The 22,035-nt window shown below is 41.8% G+C and overlaps 2 protein-coding genes and 1 long non-coding RNA gene across 4 annotated transcripts in view; 2 read left to right on the top strand and 1 right to left on the bottom strand.

Moving 5' to 3' along the window:
• Positions 1-2,336, top strand: part of TSPYL2 (TSPY-like 2) — a 32,296-nt gene extending 29,960 nt beyond the window's left edge. Inside the window, exon 10 of the mRNA XM_015559024.1 lies at positions 1,634-2,336. Within this exon, the coding sequence (XP_015414510.1) occupies positions 1,634-1,791 (158 nt within the window). The 3' untranslated portion in view covers positions 1,792-2,336. The remainder of the gene's footprint in view (positions 1-1,633) is intronic.
• A 2,248-nt stretch (positions 2,337-4,584) lies between these two features.
• LOC102752620 (small ubiquitin-related modifier 2-like) lies at positions 4,585-4,871 on the bottom strand. Its single transcript, XM_015559044.1, is given in 2 exon segments — positions 4,585-4,670; positions 4,724-4,871. Coding segments are annotated over 2 exon segments (225 nt in total). The 3' UTR covers positions 4,585-4,593.
• Positions 4,872-9,151: 4,280 nt separating this feature from the next.
• The window catches only part of LOC102775103, a 26,644-nt gene continuing 13,760 nt past the window's right edge, over positions 9,152-22,035 (top strand). The window contains exons 1-4 of one of the 2 annotated variants that reach the window (XR_001512597.1): positions 9,152-9,279; positions 9,395-9,468; positions 17,328-17,717; positions 21,455-21,552. This is a non-coding gene — a long non-coding RNA (uncharacterized LOC102775103). Of the gene's footprint in view, positions 9,280-9,394; positions 9,469-17,327; positions 17,718-21,454; positions 22,026-22,035 lie in introns of those variants that run through there. The other variant, XR_435270.2, reaches the window with a different exon arrangement.

The raw sequence follows: 22,035 nt of genomic DNA on the forward strand, positions 1-22,035 counted from the left end.
AGAGAGAGAGAGAGAGAGAGAGAGAGAGAGAGAGAGAGAGAGAGAGAAGAGAGAAGAGAGAAGAGAGAGAAATAAAGCAGCAAACACATTATAATTCAGTACACTTTGTACCCAGCCCTAGCCTTCTGGGAACTCCCAGTCCTGTTCGGGGAGCTGGGGGCAAAGTGAACATTATGCTCTGTGAGCCCAGAGGAGGTTGTGCTCTGTGAGCCCAGAGGAGGGAACAGCTAATTGTACCTCAAGAATGAGGAAGGGGAGAACTAGATAAAGGATAAAGCAGCAAACACATTATAATTCAGTACACTTTGTACCCAGCCCTAGCCTTCTGGGAACTCCCAGTCCTGTTCGGGGAGCTGGGGGCAAAGTGAACATTATGCTCTGTGAGCCCAGAGGAGGTTGTGCTCTGTGAGCCCAGAGGAGGGAACAGCTAATTGTACCTCAAGAATGAGGAAGGGGAGAACTAGATAAAGGAACTGACATTTGAATTGGAGCCTGCATTCGTCTTAAGGGGTGTTATGGGGCATTCTCAGTAGAAGGGATCACATGAACAAGGACCTGGAAGGGTGAAAATGCATATGTTGGGCACAGTTTACCAAATTGTCTTCTGAGGACCCTTCACCAGTTCTGAAAGCTGCTTCTCACAAAAAGGTTCAGTGGTTGCATATCGGGGAAAATACTGCATACATGAATATCTTCATGTAGTCACACGTACATTAATACCTTAAAGGCTCTGAGAAGTCCTGCTTAAGAAACTTATTTAAACTTCATAGAACCCAGCATTTTTCAAGCTTCTTAACCACAGAAGCCATTTTTTCTCACCAAAGAATGCTTTTTGAGAAATGAGTATGGGGTTTGAGGGAAAAGATGGTATTTCAGGTGACTTCCAGGTTTGGTTCTGGCCTTGAGTGACTGGAGAAGTGAACCATTTTCTGGGAAAGGAAAGGGCATGGTGGTGAGATTGATGGGATGCAGGGAGAAACACAGAGGACATAAGGCAGGCCTCGGGGGGAAGACCAACCACTCCTGAGAGTTTTGAACTCACAGTCAAAAAGTTCCATTGAGGGCAGGGGACCAAGGAAGGAGGCATTGAGTGAATGAGTACAGTCAATCTCGAAATTTTCAGCTTGCCTAGGGAAATTGAGGCAGTTGCTGGTCCCATTCCCTCCCACCTAATAACACCTGTTCTTTTGGAGGAGGAGAGGCAGCGCTATCTGCCCAGCCCTAGGGTGGGAGTGGGGGTGGGGGTTGGGCTGAAGAAGACAGACTGGGCCTGTTTGCAACAGACTATGGAGAAGGAGTGAGGGAGCTGCCTGGGGATGAATAGGTTTATTCAGCTGAGATCGCAGCTCAGGAAGAGACACACATTGTTACATACAGGAGGAGGAGAAGCTGCTTTCAGATATGTATCCATTTTGATAGGACAGAGGCAAGGAGCCCCCACCCTACCTTCCTGTTTGTTTCCCCCCCACACACACTTGGCTGTTTGCTCCAAGCAGGGCTGCTAGGCAAGTGGTCTCTGGCCCCCAACCGCCCTAGTTAGGGGCTGTGTTCCATTAGGAGTGACATGTACTTGCCCATCTAACCACTCTCCTCCATTTTCTGTTTTTTTCCTCTCTATCCCCTGTGCTGCCAGAAGATGAGGACAGCGATGAGGAGGAAGGAAGCGAGGAGGAGGAGGAAGATGATGAGGAGGAAGGAATCCAAGAAGACTGGGAAGACTCTGACGTGGAGGAGGTGCTTCAGGTCCAGAATGCTTGGGCCAACCCCCGGAAGAGGGGCAAAACCGGATAAACAAATGTTTCACCCTTGCCCTTGTGGCTACTGCCTGTGTGTCCCTCTCCCTCTGTCCCATTTGCCCTCCCCCTCAGCTAGGGCCTTGAGGCCCCACATTGCACTTCTGGGGGGTGACCACTTTGTACACGGGTTTGAAGTTTATTTTTATGGTTTAGTAATTGCAGAGTTCTTATTTTGGGGAGAGGGAAAGGGGGACCCCCCTTCTTTCGGCCCTCCTCCCTCGCAGGCTTCTGTGTGCTGCTACGTATTTATTGTGATGCCTTGGCCACGGCCCCTCTATCCCCCTCCTCGTGCAGTTTGGAGTGAACACCCCTGATCCCGAAGCGGGGAGGGCTGCTGTGGCCTTGGGAAGGCTGCTGCCTCCCAGTTGTCCTAAGTCTCTCTCTTCCTCTCACTTTTCCACCTGCTGTGCCCGCTAGCCCGCATCGGTGTCTATGCAAGGCCGCTTCGCCATTGCGGTATTCCTGTCCCCCACCCCCCAGAAACCCAGTTCATTCCCTGTGAACCCTGGTAATCCTAATAAAATTCCCAGCAAGTTCAAAGTGCTGCTTTGAGTCTTTTGTTCCGCCCGGTGCCCAGTTCCCAACAGCAGCAGTCCCCCTTACTATAGGCCTATCTACGCCACTGGCCTGCGAGATGGTAGTTGCGAGTTGTTAGGGTGGGGGGATTTGGCGGGCAGGGGGTCGAGCTCTGCGGGACTGCAGAGTTGTGGCGTCAGGCCAATGCGGACCATCCTGACCAATGGCAAGACGAGGCTGAGGAAGCCCCTCCCTCTCCTGGCTGCTGCAGTGGCCTCAGCCAGGTATCAAACAGCTTCCCACGCCTTCCCCTCGCGCATGCGCGCAGAAAAGCTCTGCGCCCTAGAACATCCATTTAATCAGTGATTCATCTTTTAATTTATCTTGCGTCAAACCTTTCTTCGGGCCTGGTGTGAGCTGAGCGGGGGCGGAATGAGCCAGAGGAATCCATTTTTCTCGCATGTGGTAGAAAAACATCAGTTGGATAATGTAGGGATGCTCTCTCGTCTTAGGGAGGGGTTGCAGAGTCCCTGGCACTGGGTCTGGGAGAGAAGGCAAGAAAAGATGGCTCAGGTCGAGGAGTTTGCAAAGCAAAGGGAAATTACACTGTAGCTGCGTGATTGAGGGCGGGAGGAGTGATTTGGGAGTCTGAAAGGCGGGCTCTATCTGGGAGATGTTTCAAATTTTCAATACAGTAATTTTATTTCAAGAGACATCGGCAATAACACCCAGATTCTTTCTGGATCATAATGGCAACCAATGTAGTCATCAGGGTCAGTGTTCTGCAAGATACCTCCAGAACTTTCCATCCAACGCCCTTATTTTGCTGGAAGGATTCAGATTTGTGTTTTAGAGAATGCCCTCTGCTGGCTGCCAGCAGAATGGATTGGAGGAAGGGAGAGCAGTGAACAAAGCTATACCTTAAGTTGAGAGGTGTGATGGGGTGGATATAGGTTTAATTTATTTTCAAAATCTTAGATTTACAGAATTATTTCTAAGATAATACGGAGAGTTCCCATATACCCTACAGCCAGTTTCTGCTAGTGTTAACATCTCACATTGATATGGTACTTCTGTCACAATTAATAAACCAGTATTAATACTGTATTGTTAACTAAAGTCCATACTTTATTCATATCTTATTAGTTTTTACCTAATTTCCTTTGTTCCAGGATGCCACCTTACATTTAGTCATCATGTCCCTGTAGGCTCCTATTGGCTGTGACAGTTTCTCAGACTTTCCTTGTTTTTAATGGCCTGGAGTCATCAACATTTGAGGAGTACTGGTCAGGTATTTTGTATAATTTTCTCAATTAGGATTTGTCTGATATTTTTGTCATGATTAGAGTGGGGTTGTGAGGTTGGGAAAGGAAGACCACAGAAATAAAGTCCTGTTCTCATTGCATCATATCAAGGGTGTGTGCTATCAATATGCCTTATTACTGTCCATGCTAACATTGCTGTCATGACTGAGGTAGTGTATGTCAGATCTTTATGCTTTAAAATTACTCCTCCCCCTTTCCACACTGCTTTGGAAGGAAGCCACTAAGTGTAGCTCATGCTTAAGGAGTGGAGGGTTATGCTCTATCTCCCTGAGGGCAAAGTGTCTACATAAACTAATTGGCATTGTCCCACACTATAAACATATCTGTTCTATGAGAGCTTTTAAGATGCTGGAACTGACAGGCTTTATTTTTTCCACTTTAAACAAAAAGTCTATTTAAACAACAAGGTGCTGGGCATGAAGGAGAAACTATCTAGGATTCATTTCTTTTAGAGTAATTTACCTTTACTTAAAGACAGATTGCCCTACATGTAACAGCTGTGTATAAAAAAGTTATAAAAACTGTCCTTGGGTTTACAATGATAAATGAAAAACATTAAAATTCTCCAATTGAACGAGGTATGCAAGGACTTTTATGTTGTTGTTGTTAAACAGTGAGAAGTAAAATAACTTACTTAAATAGGAGATAAGAGCTGAATGAGCTTCCACTGAAGAAAAGGGGGTATTTTCACCGAACCAGTCTTTTCCCCATCTCATTTCCATTTGATGTCAATCAAAACATACCATTGGCCATTTAGTTTAAAACATGCAAATGCTTGTACACATACATCAGTTAATTTATGTACAATAAAGGAGCAGGGAAGGGGAAAATGAAAGAACAGAGAAAACTGTACTGTAATAGTCAGGATGCAGTGGATCCAAATTGCAGTTTTCTAACTGAGAATGTCTTCTTGGTCTGGAGGAACAGAGTTCTGGAGTAAATAGCAGGTTCCCTTTTTAGCAGACACCTCCTGTCTGCTGCTGGAACACATCAGTTGTATCTTCATCCACCATTTCCAACTGTGCAGGCGTGTCTGTATCATTGGCTGCCCATCAAATTGGAATCTGATCTGCCTCATTGACAAACCCTGTTGTTCACAATAGGCTTTTATTAGTTTACTAAGTGTGTGTGTCTCTTAATCTTAAACCACAGAACCATCCTACCCCACCACCTTCAAATTAGTATGACCATTGTTCTCAGTCTTAACTCCTTCTTTGGGCTTTTTGTCAGTCATGGTGAGCACTGGAGTCTTCTCAGCTGTAGCTTCACAAAAGAGGTACCAGGTCCACACCAGATGAGCACACAAGCAGCACCAGGAGTGGCAGAAACTGGCAGGCTTTAGATATGGGAAGAGAAGGATTGAGAGAAGTCAAGGATGACTACCAGGTTGCTGTGGAACCTTTAGCAAGGCCCCTTCCTCTCTGGGCCTCTTCTATGAAATGGTTGGAACACCAGATCTTGAACATACTCCATGATTCTGATAAATATTTTGGGAAGAGCATGGGGGCTTGGATGCCCTCTAGTTCTGACCTGGGACTACACTGTCAGAAGTGGGGAGGGGAAACTCTGACCCAGAAAAGGGAACATGTTGCCTCAGAGTCAGAGCTGAGAGTGTAGGATCCTGAGTCAAGACCAAGACTATATTTTAGAGTTGGATGTGGCCTTAAAGACCTTCTAGAACAGTCCATTGAGACAACTATGTGCGATATCTGCAGCCAGTCCCAGTGAACAGGTGGTGAAGTGAAGGGGAGGAGAAAGCAGCAGGGGCAAAGGCCTGGAGTGGGCCAGGAAAGGTCAGCCTGGCAAGAAGATCCCAGCCAGTCTGAGAGACAGATGGCCTGGGTACCCTTGCCTCAATCTGCTCTACCTCACAACATGACTCCCTCGCCCTCTGTAGAGAGCCTCAGTTTTCCCATCTGTAAGCTTAGGCATCAGCCCAGAAGAAGTAACCTGCCTAAGTTCTCCAGATGGAATCCAGCCCCAAACTAGACCTCTGAAGCCTCGCCTTCATCATACTCTTCCCTGATTCCTCTCTGTCTTCCTAATCAAATCCGTAGGCCCTCATCTTGGAATTTGAGGCTCCGCTTCACCCACTCTGTCAGAGAGGGCCTCTGGCTTCAGGGGCACTATTAGGAGCCAAGTATGGGATTCTAATGTACTGAACCAGGGTGCTCATGCCCTGGCCTGAGGCATGGGAGGAGAGGATGTTCTTTGCCTAGAGTGACATCTTGTTGTTCCTTGTGCCCTCACTCCTTGGTGTATGGTATGGCTTCAGGTCCTGCCCAATCTCGGCCTCCAAAACGAATGGACTGTTCTAGAAGGTCTTTAAGGCCACATCCAACTCCAAAGTATAGTCTTTGCTGAAGACCAGAAAATACAGGCCCTAAACAGAAACCAGGAGGAGAAGGAGGAGTTGTGGACCCAATGTACCCCAGGGCCTGTTCCCATGCTGAAGCTAATTGTCTTTGTGTCCTTCACAGCTCACCCCATTCCTCTGCAGCTGAGGGCCCTGCTCCTGGGCATGAAGTCCCCAGAATGTCCTAGGGCCAGAACTTTAAAATGCCACTCACTGCTGTGAGCCAAAGATTGGCAAAATTTAACCAAAACTAGATTCAGGAATATCCCTCCTTTTTAGGTCATCAAAAGGGCCAGCACTGGCTCCCTCGTTTGGGGGTGTGTAGGATGGTTAGGAAGGAATCCTATTATTCATCCAGTAAACATTTATTAAGCACCTACTGTATGCCTGGTACTAAACTAGGTGATAGAGATATAACAAGGAGACATGACAGACTGAGTCTTTGTTCTCCTGCAGCCCAGAGTTTAAAAACAAGGTTTTCTTTGTGGTTTGTTTGTTTTTTTGTCCTTGACTGTAATTTTTTTTACTTTTATTTAAAATTTTCTTTTACTTTTTCAATTATATTTGACATACAATATTATATTAGTTTCAGGTGTATAACCCAGTGATTGGACATTATATAACTAAGTGATCACCCCAATAAATCTTTTTTTAAAGATTTTAAAATTGATTTTGAGAGAGGAAGGGAGAGGGAGAGAGAGAAACTTCAATGTGAGAGGGAAACATCGATCAGCTGTCTCCTTCATGCCCTCCACCAGGGATCAAAACCACAACTGGGCATGTGCCCTGACCAGAATAAAACCAGCAACTTTTTGGTACATGGGATGACACCCAACCAACCAACTGAGCCACACCGACCAGGGCAACTCCAATACATCTTGTATCCATCTGACACCATATATAGTTAATTACAATATTGTTGACTATATTTCTTATGCCCCCTCCCATTTTTCAAAAACCTAGTCCTCTACTCCCCCCTCTCCTCCCTACCCCCCCCCAACCACCAGATTCTCTGTGTAAGACAAGTATTCTTAACTCTTTGTATACACGGATCTGTTTGATGGTCTGGTGAAGCTTATAGAACTTCATAAAATACTATCTTTTAAATACATAAAATAAAATACCTTTGGTTACAAAAGAAAGTGATTATATTGAAATATAGTTATTAAAATATGGCAAAAGCAAATATGTGCTATAATAATATATGTGCTCCTCGTTAATTCACTAAATCATAAGATCCAATAGAGGGTCTAATGACAGTCATGATTTTAAAATAGAGGTTGCATGATATTTCAAAAGATCTGCGACATTATTTTGAACTGCAACCACTATAATGTGATATGAAAAGCTTTGTGATTTCTGTTGGTGACAGTCACAAGTAATTGTGACTAATGTGGCTAGTTACATTCTTTGCTGGAAAAAAAAGAGCTAAATTTCAATAAGAGGAGAGTGAAAAATAAAGATGTAATTTTTTCCCCCATACAAATTCATGGGCCACTCCAAACCCTGTCCCCAGACTCAATTGGAGGTCTGTGAACCCAAATTAAGAACCTTCCTGTCTCCCCTTCCTTCTTAAACAGCTATTGTTTGAAGGGCAGAAGCCTGGTTTTTATTTTGGGTCTTACTGCTGTGTACCATCATGCCAATCAGTTTGCCTCTCTGGGCCATAGTTCCCTCAGTCTGAAACAATGGGAAAAGCAAGAATTGGGACAGGAGACCTTAACTATTAATATTCTGGGCAATTACTTTATATTCTTTCATTTAATCCTCACAATGATAGTATCAGGTGAGATTTTTATTTATTTATTTTTAAAATAATTCTTTATTGTTGAAAGTATTACATGTGTCCCCTTTTTTGCCCCAATTGACATCCTTCAACAAGCTCCCACCCCCCACCCCAGGCCCTCAACGCCCCATTTTCTGTGTCCATGGGCCATGCATATATGCATACAGGGTTCGGGGGAGATTTTTTAAAATTTTAAATTCTTTATTATTTAAGTATTACATATGTCTCCTTTTCCTCCCTTGACCTCTCCCGGCCACTCCCACCCCCAGCACATGGTCTCACCCTCCTACTGTCTGTGTCCATTGGAGATACTCATATACATGCATACAAGTCCTTTGGTTGATCTCTTACCTGCTCCGCCCCCGCCCCCACCTTTCAGGCGAGATTTTTAAAACTGTCTTCCCATTTCACAGATGAACTGAGGCTCCTAAGTGAGGTTATCACTTGACCAATGTCTCAGTAAGTAGCAGGGGCTGGTGGGTAACTAGCCACACCCTCATAACCCCTCCTCCACCATGTATGAAATTAGGAGCTACACTCATTTTGAGCGATAGAAACCTAGCTCGGAAATCCCTGCAGTGAGGGGAGAGCTATAGGAAATTCCGGCCAGTGTCGTGTCTCTTAACCGGGCAGTGGTTTATACAAAAGGACTTACAGAGTAAGATGTCAAGAAGACAGGATCGCCAGGCTGGTGTGGCTCAGTGATTGAGCATCGACCTATGAACCAGGAGGTCACAGTTAGATTCCCAGTAGGGGGAGTGCAGGAAGCAGCTGATCAATGATTCTCTCTCATCATTGATGTTTCTATTTCCCTCTCCCTTCCTCTCTGAAATCAATAAAATATGTATTAAATTAAAAAAAAAAGAAGCCAGCTAGGCTGGCTTGGCTCAGGGGATAGAGCGTCAGCCTGAGGACTGAAGAGCCCCAAGTTCGATTCCAGTCAAGGGCACATGCCTGGGATTGCGGCTTGGTCCCCAGTAGGGGGCGTGCAGGAGCAGCCGATCAATGATTCTCTCATCATTGCTGTTTCTATCTCTCCCTCTCGGTAATCAATAAAAATATATTTTTTAAAAAGAAGTCAGGAAATCTGATCATTGGGTGACTCGCGCCAGGCCCCACTTTGGACTTAGAGTCTGAGTGTTTCCAGCTGGTCTAATAGACCCGCTAAAAGAGGATGATGAGTCCTCATCTTCATCCTCTTAAAGGGTGGGCTTGGCTAATCAGCCAATCAAAGACCCCGAAGGGGCGGGGTTTTCTTCCTCCTGGATCCGGGCCTGGGGGGGAAGGGGGTAAAAAAAAGTGTTTCCATCTCCAGCCAATCCCAGGGCCGACAGGAGGGCACTCCTCCAATGGGAGCCCGAGGCTGGCGGTGGACCTAGCGCTCCTGCTCGCGCTTCAGCCTGCGGGAGGGATACCTCCTGGGTATTCTCGAGATCCAGCTCTCGGTTCCTGGGATCTTGGAATCTGCTCACACGTGGCTTGTACGGCGGAGGTTGTCCGGTGAGAGGCTGTAACGACCGGGGTGGGAGGGGGGCGTGGGGGAAAGAGGCCGGGCGGGAGCGCGTGAGGGGTGGGGCCTGGGTGAGCTTTTACCTGGGCGGCCTCTCAACCCTAGGTCAGCGGGTTGCGGAGGATCCCGCAGGTAGCAAAGGGAGGGCGAGGGCCCCTGCGACCTCATACTGCGACTAGGTGAGTACCCTGCGTAGCCCACTGCCCGTGCCCGCCTTCCCGCCCCCTCCCCCCAAATCTCTTGGAAAACCGTTCTGTGCAGGTCTGCAGCTCACATGATCGTCTGCGTGCGTGTCTGTAAGTCTCCTCTCTTTCTGCCCTGCCTTTCCCTCTGGCAGTCTGTCTCTATCTCCATCTTTCTGTTTGTCTCTATCTTTCTGTCTCCCTCTCTGAGACATACTAAACAACCCAGACCTAGAAGGCTGAATCCTGTTAAAACTAGCCATGAGACCTTGAGCCATCTACTTCATGGATGTGGGCCTCAGTTTTCCTCATCTGTCAAATGGAAGTCTAATCATCTCCACCTGAGACAATACTTGTGCATCCCTTTGCCCAATACCCAGCCCCTAGAAAATATTCAATAAATGACGGTCGTGATTGAGAAGAATATTCTCTCTCTTGGTCTTTGGCTTTGCTTACCCCCTGTCTGTCTCTGAGCCTACCCTCATTGGTTCTCATTCTCTGTTATTGTGTTTCCTCTTTCTACCTGTCTCTTTTCCATCCTTAAATAGCTTAAAGGTGCATTGTTTATAGCAATGAGGTTGGCCTACGGGCAACTGTGAACTTAGCCAAGGGCTCTACTGTTCTGTGGGGGGAAAAAAGGAGCCTGGACTTGGGCTGCTTCTGGCTTCATTGAAGAGAGATCCTCTTTGTTCCCCAGCCTCCTGTGTTAATCAGGTAGAGACCCCTAGGGTGAGGAGCAACTTAAATGAAAAAAGTGGATCAGGCCCTTTATGTTAGTCAACACAAGAAGACCAAGGGTCTCCTAGTTACATCCCCATACAGTCCTTCTGCCCCCACCCTGAAATCCTTTGACCAGGCCTTCTGGAACTCACTTTCAATTATCAGCAAAATCTCCTCCATTCTCACCCTGGCTTCTGAATAGTCTTAGTTTTCTTTCCATTCCTTAGAGGTTCTCATACCTGTTGGACCCAACACTCCATTTTTACAGTGTATATTTTGAAATGTCTCTTCACTATTCTGAAATGAAGTGCATAGATAATAGAATCTGTCTACACACATAATCCCCCCAAAACAATATAATGTCCTAATTGTAATATAAATGAGAAGTAAAGGAAGAGCAATTTATAATAAAACAATATGTATTTTAATAAGTAAAGCCTGGAATGTAATTCTATTAGAAGTCATAATGAAATGGTCTTGCATATAATGATACTTAAACCTGGGAATGTGACAGCTACATACATGTGTGTTGATTGATGACTCAGAAACCACAGGTAGGATGATGCAGTTTTCCTAGATGATGAGCAATTCTTCATAAAGTTCTAAACAAAACATAGTGCAGTCTTCCCTCAATTTATGTAGTTGTAGAATTTCTGGAACAGTCAGTATACTAGTATATTAGAATCTATGATGTGGCCTTCATAACCTCTCTGGGCTTATATCCTACCACTCTCCCCACTTGCTCTCTCTATGCCACCCATCCTTGCCTTCTTTACGCTACTTGAACATATTAGGCACACTTCCACCTCAGGGGTTTGTACTGGGCCATCACCTGTACCTAGAATGCTTTTCTTGCACACGACTCATGCCCTCACTTCCTTCAGGTCTCTATTCAGATGTCACTTTCTCAATGAGGCCTACCCTGACCATCCTTTTTATCTTTTTTAAAAATATGCTTTTTATTGATTTTAGGGAGAGAGAGAGAGAAATATCAATGAGAGAAAAACATCAATCGGCTGACACCTGTATGCCCCATACTGGGGATCAAGCCTGCAACCCGGGCATGTACTCTGACAGGGAATCGAACCGAGACGTCTTCATTCATGGGTCGACACTCAACCCCTGAGTCACATCGGCCGGGCCTGACCATCCTTTTTAGAATTGCAGCTCTCTACTAGCACATACCCTGATCTATTTTTCTCATAGTGTCCCTCACCCTCTTACAGAATATAAAATTCACATTTTTTTTTATGTCTGACTCTCCCACTCAATTGTAAGCTCTAGAAGGGCAGACATTGCCTGACCGGTTTGGTTCAGTGGATAGAGCATTGGCCTGCGGACTGAAAGGTCCCAGGTTCGATTCCGGTCAAGGTCATGTACCTTGGTTGCGGGCACATCCCTAATAGGAGGTGTGCAGGGGCAGCTGATCGATGTTTCTCTCTTATCAATATTTCTAACTATCTCTCTCCCTTCCTCTCTGTAAAAAATCAATAAAATATATTTGAAAAAATAGAAGGGCAGACGTGTGTGTGTGCGCGCGCGCACGCACCCTGATGCATCCCTATTACCTGGCACGTAATAGGCTCCCTTAGTAAATGTTGAATGACTAAGTAAATGAATGAATAACCAGGCTTTTTACCTACATGGTTGTCTGGTGGGACATTCTAAAGTTGTATGGAATGTGGTTCAATTCTTTGCTGTGTGGAGCTATTTTGTGCAGCTGAGCATCCCTGGTCCATGCCCACTAAATGTCACCAGTGATCTCCAACTATCGTGACAATAAAAAATGCCCTTTGGTTGTCCAGACCCCTGCCACTGAGAACCACTGCTTGAATAGAAATCTGGCTTTCCCCTGAGCTCTTTGCTCCTCCAGCAGCTCCTGCATAGCCCTCTTACCAGGAGGTCAGGAGGTGGGGGTAGGCGTCCTCACTCTAACTGCCCTTCCCAGACATTTTCTTTTCCTCCTCCTTAAACTACTTTTTAAATCCTCACCTGAGGCCAGACCAATTTGGCTCAGTGGATAGAGCATCGGCCTGCGGACTGAAGAGTCCCAGGTTCAATTCCTGTTGAGGGCATGTGCCTTGGTTGCGGGCACATCCCCAATGGGAGGTGTGCAGGAGGCAGCTGGTCGATGTTTCTCTCTCATTGATGTTTCTGACTCTTTGTCCCTCTCCCTTCCTCTCTGTGGAAAATCAATGGAATATATTTAAAAAAAAATCCTCACCTGACGATATTTTTTTTCCCATTGATGTTTAGAGAGAGTGGAAGGGACAGTCTTATTGTTGAGTTGTAAGAATTCTTTTTTAAAAAATATGTTTTTATTGATTTCAGAGAGGAATGCAAAGAGAGATAGAAACATCAGTGATTAGAGAGAACCACTGATTGGCTGCCCCCACTGGGGATAGAGCCCACAACCCTGGGCATGTGCCCTGACCGGGAATTGAACCGTGACCTCCCGGTTCACAGGTCGGTGCTCAACCACTGAGCCATTCCAGCCGGACAGGTTGTAAGAATTCTTTATGTATTTTAGATACAAGTCCCTTATCAGATATATAAAATGCAAATCTTTTCTCTTTCTCTGGGTTGACTTTTCACCTTCTTGATGGAGTTCTTTGATGCATAAAAGTTTTAAATTTTGAAGTCAATTTATATATATTTTTTCTTTCTTTTTTAATCCTTACCCGAGAAAATGATTAGAGAGAGGAAGAGAAAGAGCAAAACCTCGATGTTAGAAACATCAATCAGTTGCCTTCCCTACGCTCCTCAACTGGGGATCAAACCCGCAACGCCCTGACCAGGAATTGAACCGGCAACCTTTTGGTGCACAGGACTATGCTCAACCAACTGAGCCACTCCGGCCAGGCCATATCTATTTTTCTTTTGTCACTTGACTTTTTCATGTCATATCTAAGGAGCCAGTCAATAACCCAAGGTCACAAAGATTTATTCCTGTGCTTTCTTCCAGGAATTATATGATTTTTAGCTCTTGCATTTAGGTTGATGACCCATTTTGAGTTAATTTTTGTGTGTGGTGAGGTAGGGGTCCAAATTTTATTCTTCTGCATGTGAATATCTAGTTGTCCCAGTACCTTTTGTTGAAAAGAGTATTCTGTCCTCCCCCTTGAATTGTCTTGGCAACCTTGTGAAAAATCAATTGACCATAAATAATAAATTTAAAGGTTCATTTCTGGACTCTGAATTCTAATCTATTGATCTATGTCTGTCATTATGCCAGACTACACTGTGTTAATTACTATAGTTGCATATAGTAAGTTTTGAAAACAGGCATTGAAATCTTCAACCTTTGTTCTTTTTCAAGATTGTTTTGGCTCTTCTAAGTCCCTTGCATTTCTATATGGATTTTAGGATCAGTTTGCCATGTTTCTGCAGAAAATCAGCTAGAATTTTTATAGGGATTGTGTTGAATCTATATATCAATTAGGAATTATTGCCATTTAACAGTATTGTGTCTTCCTGTTTGTGAACATGAGAAGTCTTTTCATTTAGATTGTCTTTAATTTCTTTTGGAAGTGTTTTCAGTATATAAGTTTTTCACTTTTGTAAAATTTATGCCTAAGTATTTTATTTTTTCTGCTATTATAAATGGGATTATTTTCTTAATTTCACTTGCTGATTATTCATTGCTAGTGTGTAGAAATACAATTGATTTTTATTTATTGATCTATCCTGCCACATTGCTGAACTTGTTTATTAGTTCAAATAGTTTTTTAGTAGATTCCTGAGGATTTACTGTATATTAGATCATGTGATCTACAAATATAGTTTTACATTTTCTTTCCAATCTGGATGCTTTAAAAAAATTTTTATTGATTGATTTTATTTTTGTAATATATTTTTATTGATTTCAGAGGAGAAGGGGGAGGGAGAGACAGAAACATCAATGGTGTGAGAGAATCATTGGTTGGCTTTCTTCTGTACACCCCACACTGGGGATTGGATGATGCTATAACTAACTGAGCTACCTGGTCAGAATGTGGATGTTTTTTTTTTTCTTGATTAATAGCCCTGGCTAGACTTTCTAGTACAGTGCTGACTGGAAGTAATGACAGCAAGTATCCTTATCTTGTTCCTGATCTTAGGGGTAAAGTATTGAGTCTTTCTCTATCAAGTATGATGTTAGCTGAGGGTTTTACCTTTTACCAAGTTGAAGAAGTTCCCTTCTACTCCTAGTTCTCTGAGTGCTTTTGCCATGAATGGGCTTTGTCAAATGCCTTTTCTGCATCTATTGAGATGATCGTGTGGAGTTTATGCTTTATTCTATTAATATGGTGTATTATATTGATTACTTTTCAGATGATAAGCTAACCTTGCATTTCTGAAATAGATCCTAATTCATCATGTTATAAAATACTTTTTCTATGGTGCTGGACTTGGTTTGTTAGTATTTTCCTGAGGATTTTTACATCTACCGTATATTCATAAGGGATATTGGTCTGTAGTTTTCTTGTGATGTCTTTGGTTTTGGTGTTAGTGTAATACTGGCTGCATAAAATGAATTGGGAAGTGTTTTCTGTTTTTTGGATGAGTTTGTGAAGGATTGATATTTGCTTTGCGTACATCTTATGTCTTCGGTTCCGTTGTTCTTTAATTCCTCTCTTCTTTTGTGGTAAGTAGATATTTTCTACTTTAACTTTTTAATTTCCTTATCAAGTATATATTTTTTGAGTTAATTTCTTAGTGGTTACTCTGGGGATTACAATTAACATCTTAATTTGAAACATTCCACTTTGGATTAATTCTAACTTACTTTCAATAGTGTATAAAAACCTTTGCTCCAGTATACCTGTTTCCTCTCCCCTCCTTTGTAGTATTATCATGCAAATTACTTTTTTATACATTACTAGAGGCCTGGTGCATGAAATTCATGCACTTGGGAGGGTCCCTCAGTCTGGTCCTCTTGTAGTCCAGAGCCCTTGGGGAATGTCTGACTGATGGTTTAGGCCTGCTCTCCAGGGGAGCGGGCCTAAGCTGGCAGTTGGACATCCCTCTTGTAGTCCAGGACCCCTTGCCCCTTACCACCCACCTGCTCGCTGTTCCTTACGCTGGGCTCACTGTTCCTCTGTGCTGCCGTTGAGGCAGGAGAGGCTCCCGCCGCCACCACTGTGCTCATCAGCTATGAGCCCAGCTTCTGGCTGAGCAGTGCTTCCCCTGTGGGAGTGCACTGACCACCAGGGATAAGCTCCTGCATTGAGCATCTGCCCTCTGGTGGTCAGTGCACTTCATATCGACCAGTCATTCCTCCATTCTGCCGATTTGCATATTAGCCTTTTTATTATATAGGATAAGCCCATCACCAAATTTTATTATTATTGCTTTATGCAATCTTTTATAACAGATAGGAAAATAAAGTGTTACAAAAATTATTTTTTTCATACCCATGTAGGTACCTTCAAGTTACCATCTAGTGTCCTCTAATTTCAGCCTGAAGCTAGCAATGAATTCAGTTTTGTTTATCTTAACTTCTCTTTCATCTTTGAAGGACAGTTTAGTTAGATGGGGAATTCTCCTTTGACAGTCTTTTTCTTTCAACATTTTGAAGGTGCTGTGACACAGTCTTCTGTCCTCTGGTTTCTGATGAGAAATCAGCTACTAATGTTATTGAGAATCCCTATGCACAATAAGTCATTTTCCTGTTGCTGCATTTGAGATTTTCTTTTTGTCTTTGATTTTGACCAGTTTTACTACGTATCTAGGTATGGATCTCTTTGAGTTTATTCTACTTGAGGTTGTTGAATGTATAGATTAATATTTTACATCAAATTTGTGATGTTTTAACCCCTTTGTCTTCCTCTTGTCCTTCTGAGATTTCTGTTATACTTATGTTAGTACACTGATGTAGTCTCACAGGTCTGTGAGGCTGTTTCTTTCTCTTCATTCTTTTTTCTTTCTGCTTTTCATAATGGATAATCTCTATTTACCTATCATCAACTTCATCCTTCTCTTCTGCCAGCTCATATCTGTTGTTGAACCCCTCAAAATGTATTTTTCATTCCATTTGTAATACTTTTCACTCCAGATTTTCTATTTGATTCTTCTTTATGATTTTTATCTCTATTGACATTCTCTATTTTATAAGACATTGTTCTCATACTTTCCTTTAATTCTATAGATATGGGTTCCTTTAGTTCTTTGAAAATGTTTATAATAGTTAATTTAAAGTCTTTGTCTATTAAGTCCCAAATATTAGCCCCCTTGGGGACATGTTCTTTTGGCTGCTATTTCCCCCATATATGTAACATAATTTACTGTTTCTTTGCATGTCTCACAGTTGTTGGGGTGTTTTTTTTGTAAAAAGCTGGTCATTTTAGATACTCTGACAACTCTGGTATCAGACTCTTCTACCCTCAAAGTTTGTTGTTGTTCTGGGTTGTGCATGTGTGGTTGTTGTTATTTTTCTTGTTGCCCTTTACTAGTGAATTCTGTATTCCCTGTATTACAGGGTGTGGCAAGAGCAGGTCACAGTTGTTCATATGGAAAATAATGTAATAATACACAAATAAACTTTTATGTACTTAAAATTCTAAACCTACTTTTTCCCCACCCTGTATGTGGACCCTGAGTTCTCTGCCAACTTTTTTAAAGTTCTTGTTTTCATTATTTATTTATTTTTTTAATCTCACCTAAGGACATGTTTAGAGAAAGGAAAGGGAGAGAGAGGGAAAAAAAATTGATGTTCTAGAGAAACATTGATCAGTCGCCCCCCACACGGGATTGAACCCACAACCCAAGTATGTGCCTTGACTGGGAGTCTTTTCAGATTTTTAACTGAGAAATTGGAAAACTGCTTGAATAACATGTTTATTTTTATATTAGGTTTATGCTTGAAATGGATACACCCAAATTCTGATCAAGACTTTTTAATGATGTGTTCTTTCAAATTTTCAGTAGTCGTGATCAAGAAAAATTTATGTACAAGTAGCTGATAAAGTATTTAAAACCAATTTTTAAAGTCTTCAAAAATGTTCAACAACTGAAATGGTATCTGACAGCTTTTCTTTCTGTTTTATTAAAGAATATATTGTTAAAATTTCTTGTGATAATGTGATTAGATTTCAAAACAATTGAACTCTTTCATATAAATTATTTCAAAATAACGATGAAGCTCTTATTTGCAGAACATCCATCATTGTTAGCCCCGCAGCTAGCTTGGACACCATTAAAAGGGCTCATCAGCTTCAAATGAATAAAAGTATCTGATATTCATGAAGACAGAGTTTCAGGGCTTCTACCAGGAGCTACACTCTCTAGAAGCCCCTGCTTGGCCTTCCTGCACCTAACCCCACCCCAACTAGTCACACCTTGGCTGTGTATGGTGTTTCTTGGCAACTGGAACACAGACTCCTCCAGCAGCTCCACAGATCCCTTGTCCTCAGTGAGCAGAAGACTACAGAAACTGTCTACTGAAGAGGCTGTCCATGTGATTGAGCTCGGCTCTGCTTAACACACTTAACCACAGAGCAGTAACTGAGTGCTGGATGTTACTCATTCGTGCTCACCTCCTGCAGGTACGGGAGAGGGATTTGTCAGACCACATTTCACTAAGGGTCACCCTATAAGGATCTCCACAGGAGGCTGCCCATAGAGAAAGGCAGCCTGCCTAGGGTCACCACTGCCTTAGGTTCTACATGGACACCATTAGGGCTGAGGGAATCAGTATCTCTTTACTTACCTGTAATCTACATATCAACTAGAAAATTCTGCCTTCTACTATTTGTTTGTTTGTTTGTTTATTTATTTATTCATTCGTTCATTTATTTTTGGTGGAAAGAGTTTTAACTACTGCTTCAATTCCTTTAATAGAGGACTATTCAGGATTTCTTTTTCTTCTTGAGTCAGTTTTGGTACGTTAAAGTTTTCTAGGAATTGGTCTATTTTTCCTGCATTCTCAAATTTATTGGCATCAACTTCCCTTATTTTTTATTCTCTGCTGTACATAATCTGTAGTTATGTCTCCTTTTTCATTGCTGTTATTGGTTTTTTGTGCCTTCTCACTTTTTTTCATGATCAATCTCTCCAGAGGTTTGTCTATTTTATTAGTCTTTTCGAAGAACCAACTTTTGGCTTTGTTGCTTCTCTCTATTATGTCTTTGTTTTCTATTTCTTTAATTTCTGCTCTTATCTTTTTTGATCTCCTTCCTTCCACATTTTTTGGATTTATTCTGTTGTTCTTTTTCTAATTTCTTATATTGAATACTGAGCTCATTAATCTTCAGCCTTCCTTGTTTTTTGATTTGTGCATTTAAGGATATAAATTGCCCTCTAAATACTGTTTTTTTATAAGTTCAGACATGTCCTATTTCATTATTGTTTTGTTCCGAGTACTTTAACATTTTCATCATGGTTACTTCTTTGACCTGTGAGTTATATAGAAGTGTGTTTTTAAATTTCTCAATGTTTGGTGATTTTTAATTTTATCTCTTTGTTATTGAAATTTATCTTAATTGCATTATGGTCAGAGGATGTTGCCTGTGTGATAACAATTCTGAATTTTATTGAGACTTGATTATGGCTTAGTACGTGATCAATATTTTTTAATGTTTCCTGTGTGCTTTATAAGAATGTATGTTCTCTAATTGTTGATTACAGAGTTCTACATATGTCTATTATCAAGCTTGTTAGTTGTATTGTTCAAATTTTCTATATCTATACTGATTTTTTGGTGTCACTATATAGCAGTAATTGTAAGAGGTGTATTAATAGTCAACTATGATGGTGGATTTGTCTATTTCTCTTGTAGTTCTTTTTAAAAATTTTATATATTTTGAGAATATTTTATTAGGACTATTCAAAATAAGAATTGTTATATATTCCTGATAAATATGTAATGACCCTCTCTATTCTTGATAATGCATTTTTCCTTGAAGTCTATTTTACCTTATATTAATATAACAACACAAGCTTTTCTTCTTGGTAGGATTTATGTGGCATATAATTTTCCAACCTTTTACTTTACAACATTTTCATGCTCTTATGCTTCAATTATACCTCTTGGGAATGGCATATAGCTGGACCTTTTTTTTAAAAAAAAGGTAATCTGGTGATCTCTGTTTTTTAACAGGCAAGTTTAATCTGTTTACATTTATTGTGATATATTTGGGCTTGTTTCTACCATTATACTTTTTTATTTCTATTTCCTACAACATCTTTTCTATGCTTCATTTTCTTCCTTTCTTTCTTTCTTTCTTTCTTTCTTTCTTTCTTTCTTTCTTTCTTTCGCTTGCTTTTTCAGCTTTAAGATTTGTAGTATTTGCTTTCTTATGCAATATTTTCCTCCCTACTGTTTGGAATTTACATTTTTTCTATTCTTTTTGCGCTTATCCTTGACATTTTACCACGCATGTTTAATTTATAAGGTCAAAAGTTAAACAGTATTTTAACCTCCATCTTCAAGAACACAGGAACTTTCAACTGTAGGCATTTCTTTCTTGACCACATGCTGTTGTGTTGAGTTTGTTCCTTTTTTCTAACCTCATAAATTCTACATTATCATTAGTATAATTTTATATGCATAGTGTTTGGATTTTCATGCATACATTCTTGCATCTCAGACCATCATTCTGGGATCATTTTCTTTCATTATGAATACAGTGTTTAGATGCTCTTTTAGTACAGGTCTCTTGGTGTTAACTTGTCCCAGTCTTTGTTATATGTAAATGTAATTTTATCCTCATCTTACATGACAGTGCTATAGGTATTTAGAAGTCTGCTACCAGTCTAAATTGCTGTTTTTGTAGGTGTTTTTGTTTTCTTATATTCTGGCTACCTTTAAGATCTCTCTCTCTGTCTCTGTCTCTGTCTGTCTCTCTCTCTCTCTCTCTCTCTCTCTCTCTCTCTCTGAGGGAGATGTACGGGGGCTCTTCAGTATCATTCTAAAATGTTTAGGCATGTATTTCTTTTTCATTTATTCTACTTTAGAAATGCACTTGCTTTATGCCTCTGGATTTTTTTTTCATAATTTCTAGAAAATTCTCAGCCATTATTTCTTCAAATGCTACCCTCTCCTATTATTTATATATTTTCTTTCTCAGAATCCAGTTAGTCATATTTTTTACCTCTTCATTATATCTTCCATATCTCAACATCTTTTTTATGTTTTCTGTCTCCTTGTCTTCCTGCACTTCATTCTGGGCAATTTCTCCAGATTTTTACCAATTAACTCTTCAGCTGTGTCTGATCTGTTGTTTCATCTGTCCACTGAGTTTTTTGTTTCAATAATTGCATTTTTCATTTGTATAAGCTCCATATATTTCACTTTCTAATTCAACCCTCATAATCTCTTGTTGCTTGCTCATCTTTGTGGTTGCATCTCCTGTTTCTTTAAAGATTTTATACAATTTTTGTTCAACCAATGATCACTGTTTGCATAAGTATGACATTGTAAATATTGTTCATATCTAAACCACAGAGTATACTCTGATTATATATCCTTTGTTGCATACCTTTTTGTTTTCTTAGTAGTTGTCTGTTTTTTTCTTTGCCTAGTGTTGTAATACCTATTACTAATTCTTATCTGAAATTCTTTTTAAAAATCCCTACCAGATGATGTCCCTCCTCTGCTCAAAACTCTCCCATGGCTCCCAGCTCCTCAGAATAAAAGCCATAGCCCTCACCATGTCCCAAAAATCTCTACACATTCTGGACCTCAACCTCTCTCTGACTTCATTTCCTGTCATTCTCTCCATCACTCACTCTTCTCCAGCCACACTGGCCTACTTGCTGTTACTCAAACTGACAAGTACCCGCCCTCTTCATTGGCTTTGTACTTGTTCTCACTGCCGGGAACACTCTTCTACCCAGATAATCTGATGACTTGCCCACCCACATCCAATATTCTCAAATGTCACCTCCTTAGAGAAGCATTCCCTGACCAGCATATCTAAATTGGTCTCATTCACCAGCACTGTCTATCCCCTTATCTTACTTTTTTGTCTTACGTTTTTCTACAAAACACCGATCACCACCTGAAATATTTCATATTTATTTATTGTGATTAGTGTCTGTCTCTCCCCAGTAGACTGTAAGCTCCACAAAGCAGGGCCTTTTGTTTTGTTCACTGTTGTATCCCCAGTTCCAAGAACAGTGCATAGTAATAATTAGTAGATGCTCAATAAATATTTGTGGACTAAACCCATTCAAAGACATACCTATATGGCAGGGCTTGGGGAGGGATGGGAATGTGGATAATACAGAATAAACAAGAAAGGGTGAAAGAAAAAATAAAGTGTATATTCCCTTGTCTTAGGTCACCCACTCCATGACATTCATCCTTTAGTATCTGCTCTTCGCTAAGGAGAAAACAACACCACCTGTCGTCTGTTAACCCGAGGACAGAATGCCCAGGTGAGCCTGACTCACAGTACCTGTACTTAGCTAACCTTGACCACGTGCTGCCAAAGCTCCTGCAAGCCCTCCCTCCAAGCACAGCAGCAGCCCAGCTCCGGAGCGGACAGGCATTCCACCCCACAGAAGTGATCTGCTGTCACCTACTCTTGGGGGGCAAAAGGGATTATGGGGAGATTAGAAGAAGATAAATGGGCCCATTCCGTCAACCCATATTGTTATCAGACAACTCATTCTGGTCCACACAACAGCCCCGCCGGTGCACTGACTGAGGGGAGCCACGTGTTTAGTTCCCTGGACTCCCATGTGACCTCACCCACTGACTTCCCCAGAAGGGGCTCTTGTAACCCCTTCAGGAAGCTGAAGCCAAACAATAACTGAGAGGTTCTGTTCAGCTCCTCCTCTTCTGGGCAGCTTCACCCAGGAGTAACTTCAGTAACCAGTGGGGTGTGTGCTCGCCACTCAGGTTTTCAAAACAAAACC

Source organism: Myotis davidii, unplaced genomic scaffold (genome assembly GCF_000327345.1).
Source record: "Myotis davidii unplaced genomic scaffold, ASM32734v1 scaffold1094, whole genome shotgun sequence".
Lineage (NCBI taxonomy): Eukaryota > Metazoa > Chordata > Mammalia > Chiroptera > Vespertilionidae > Myotis > Myotis davidii.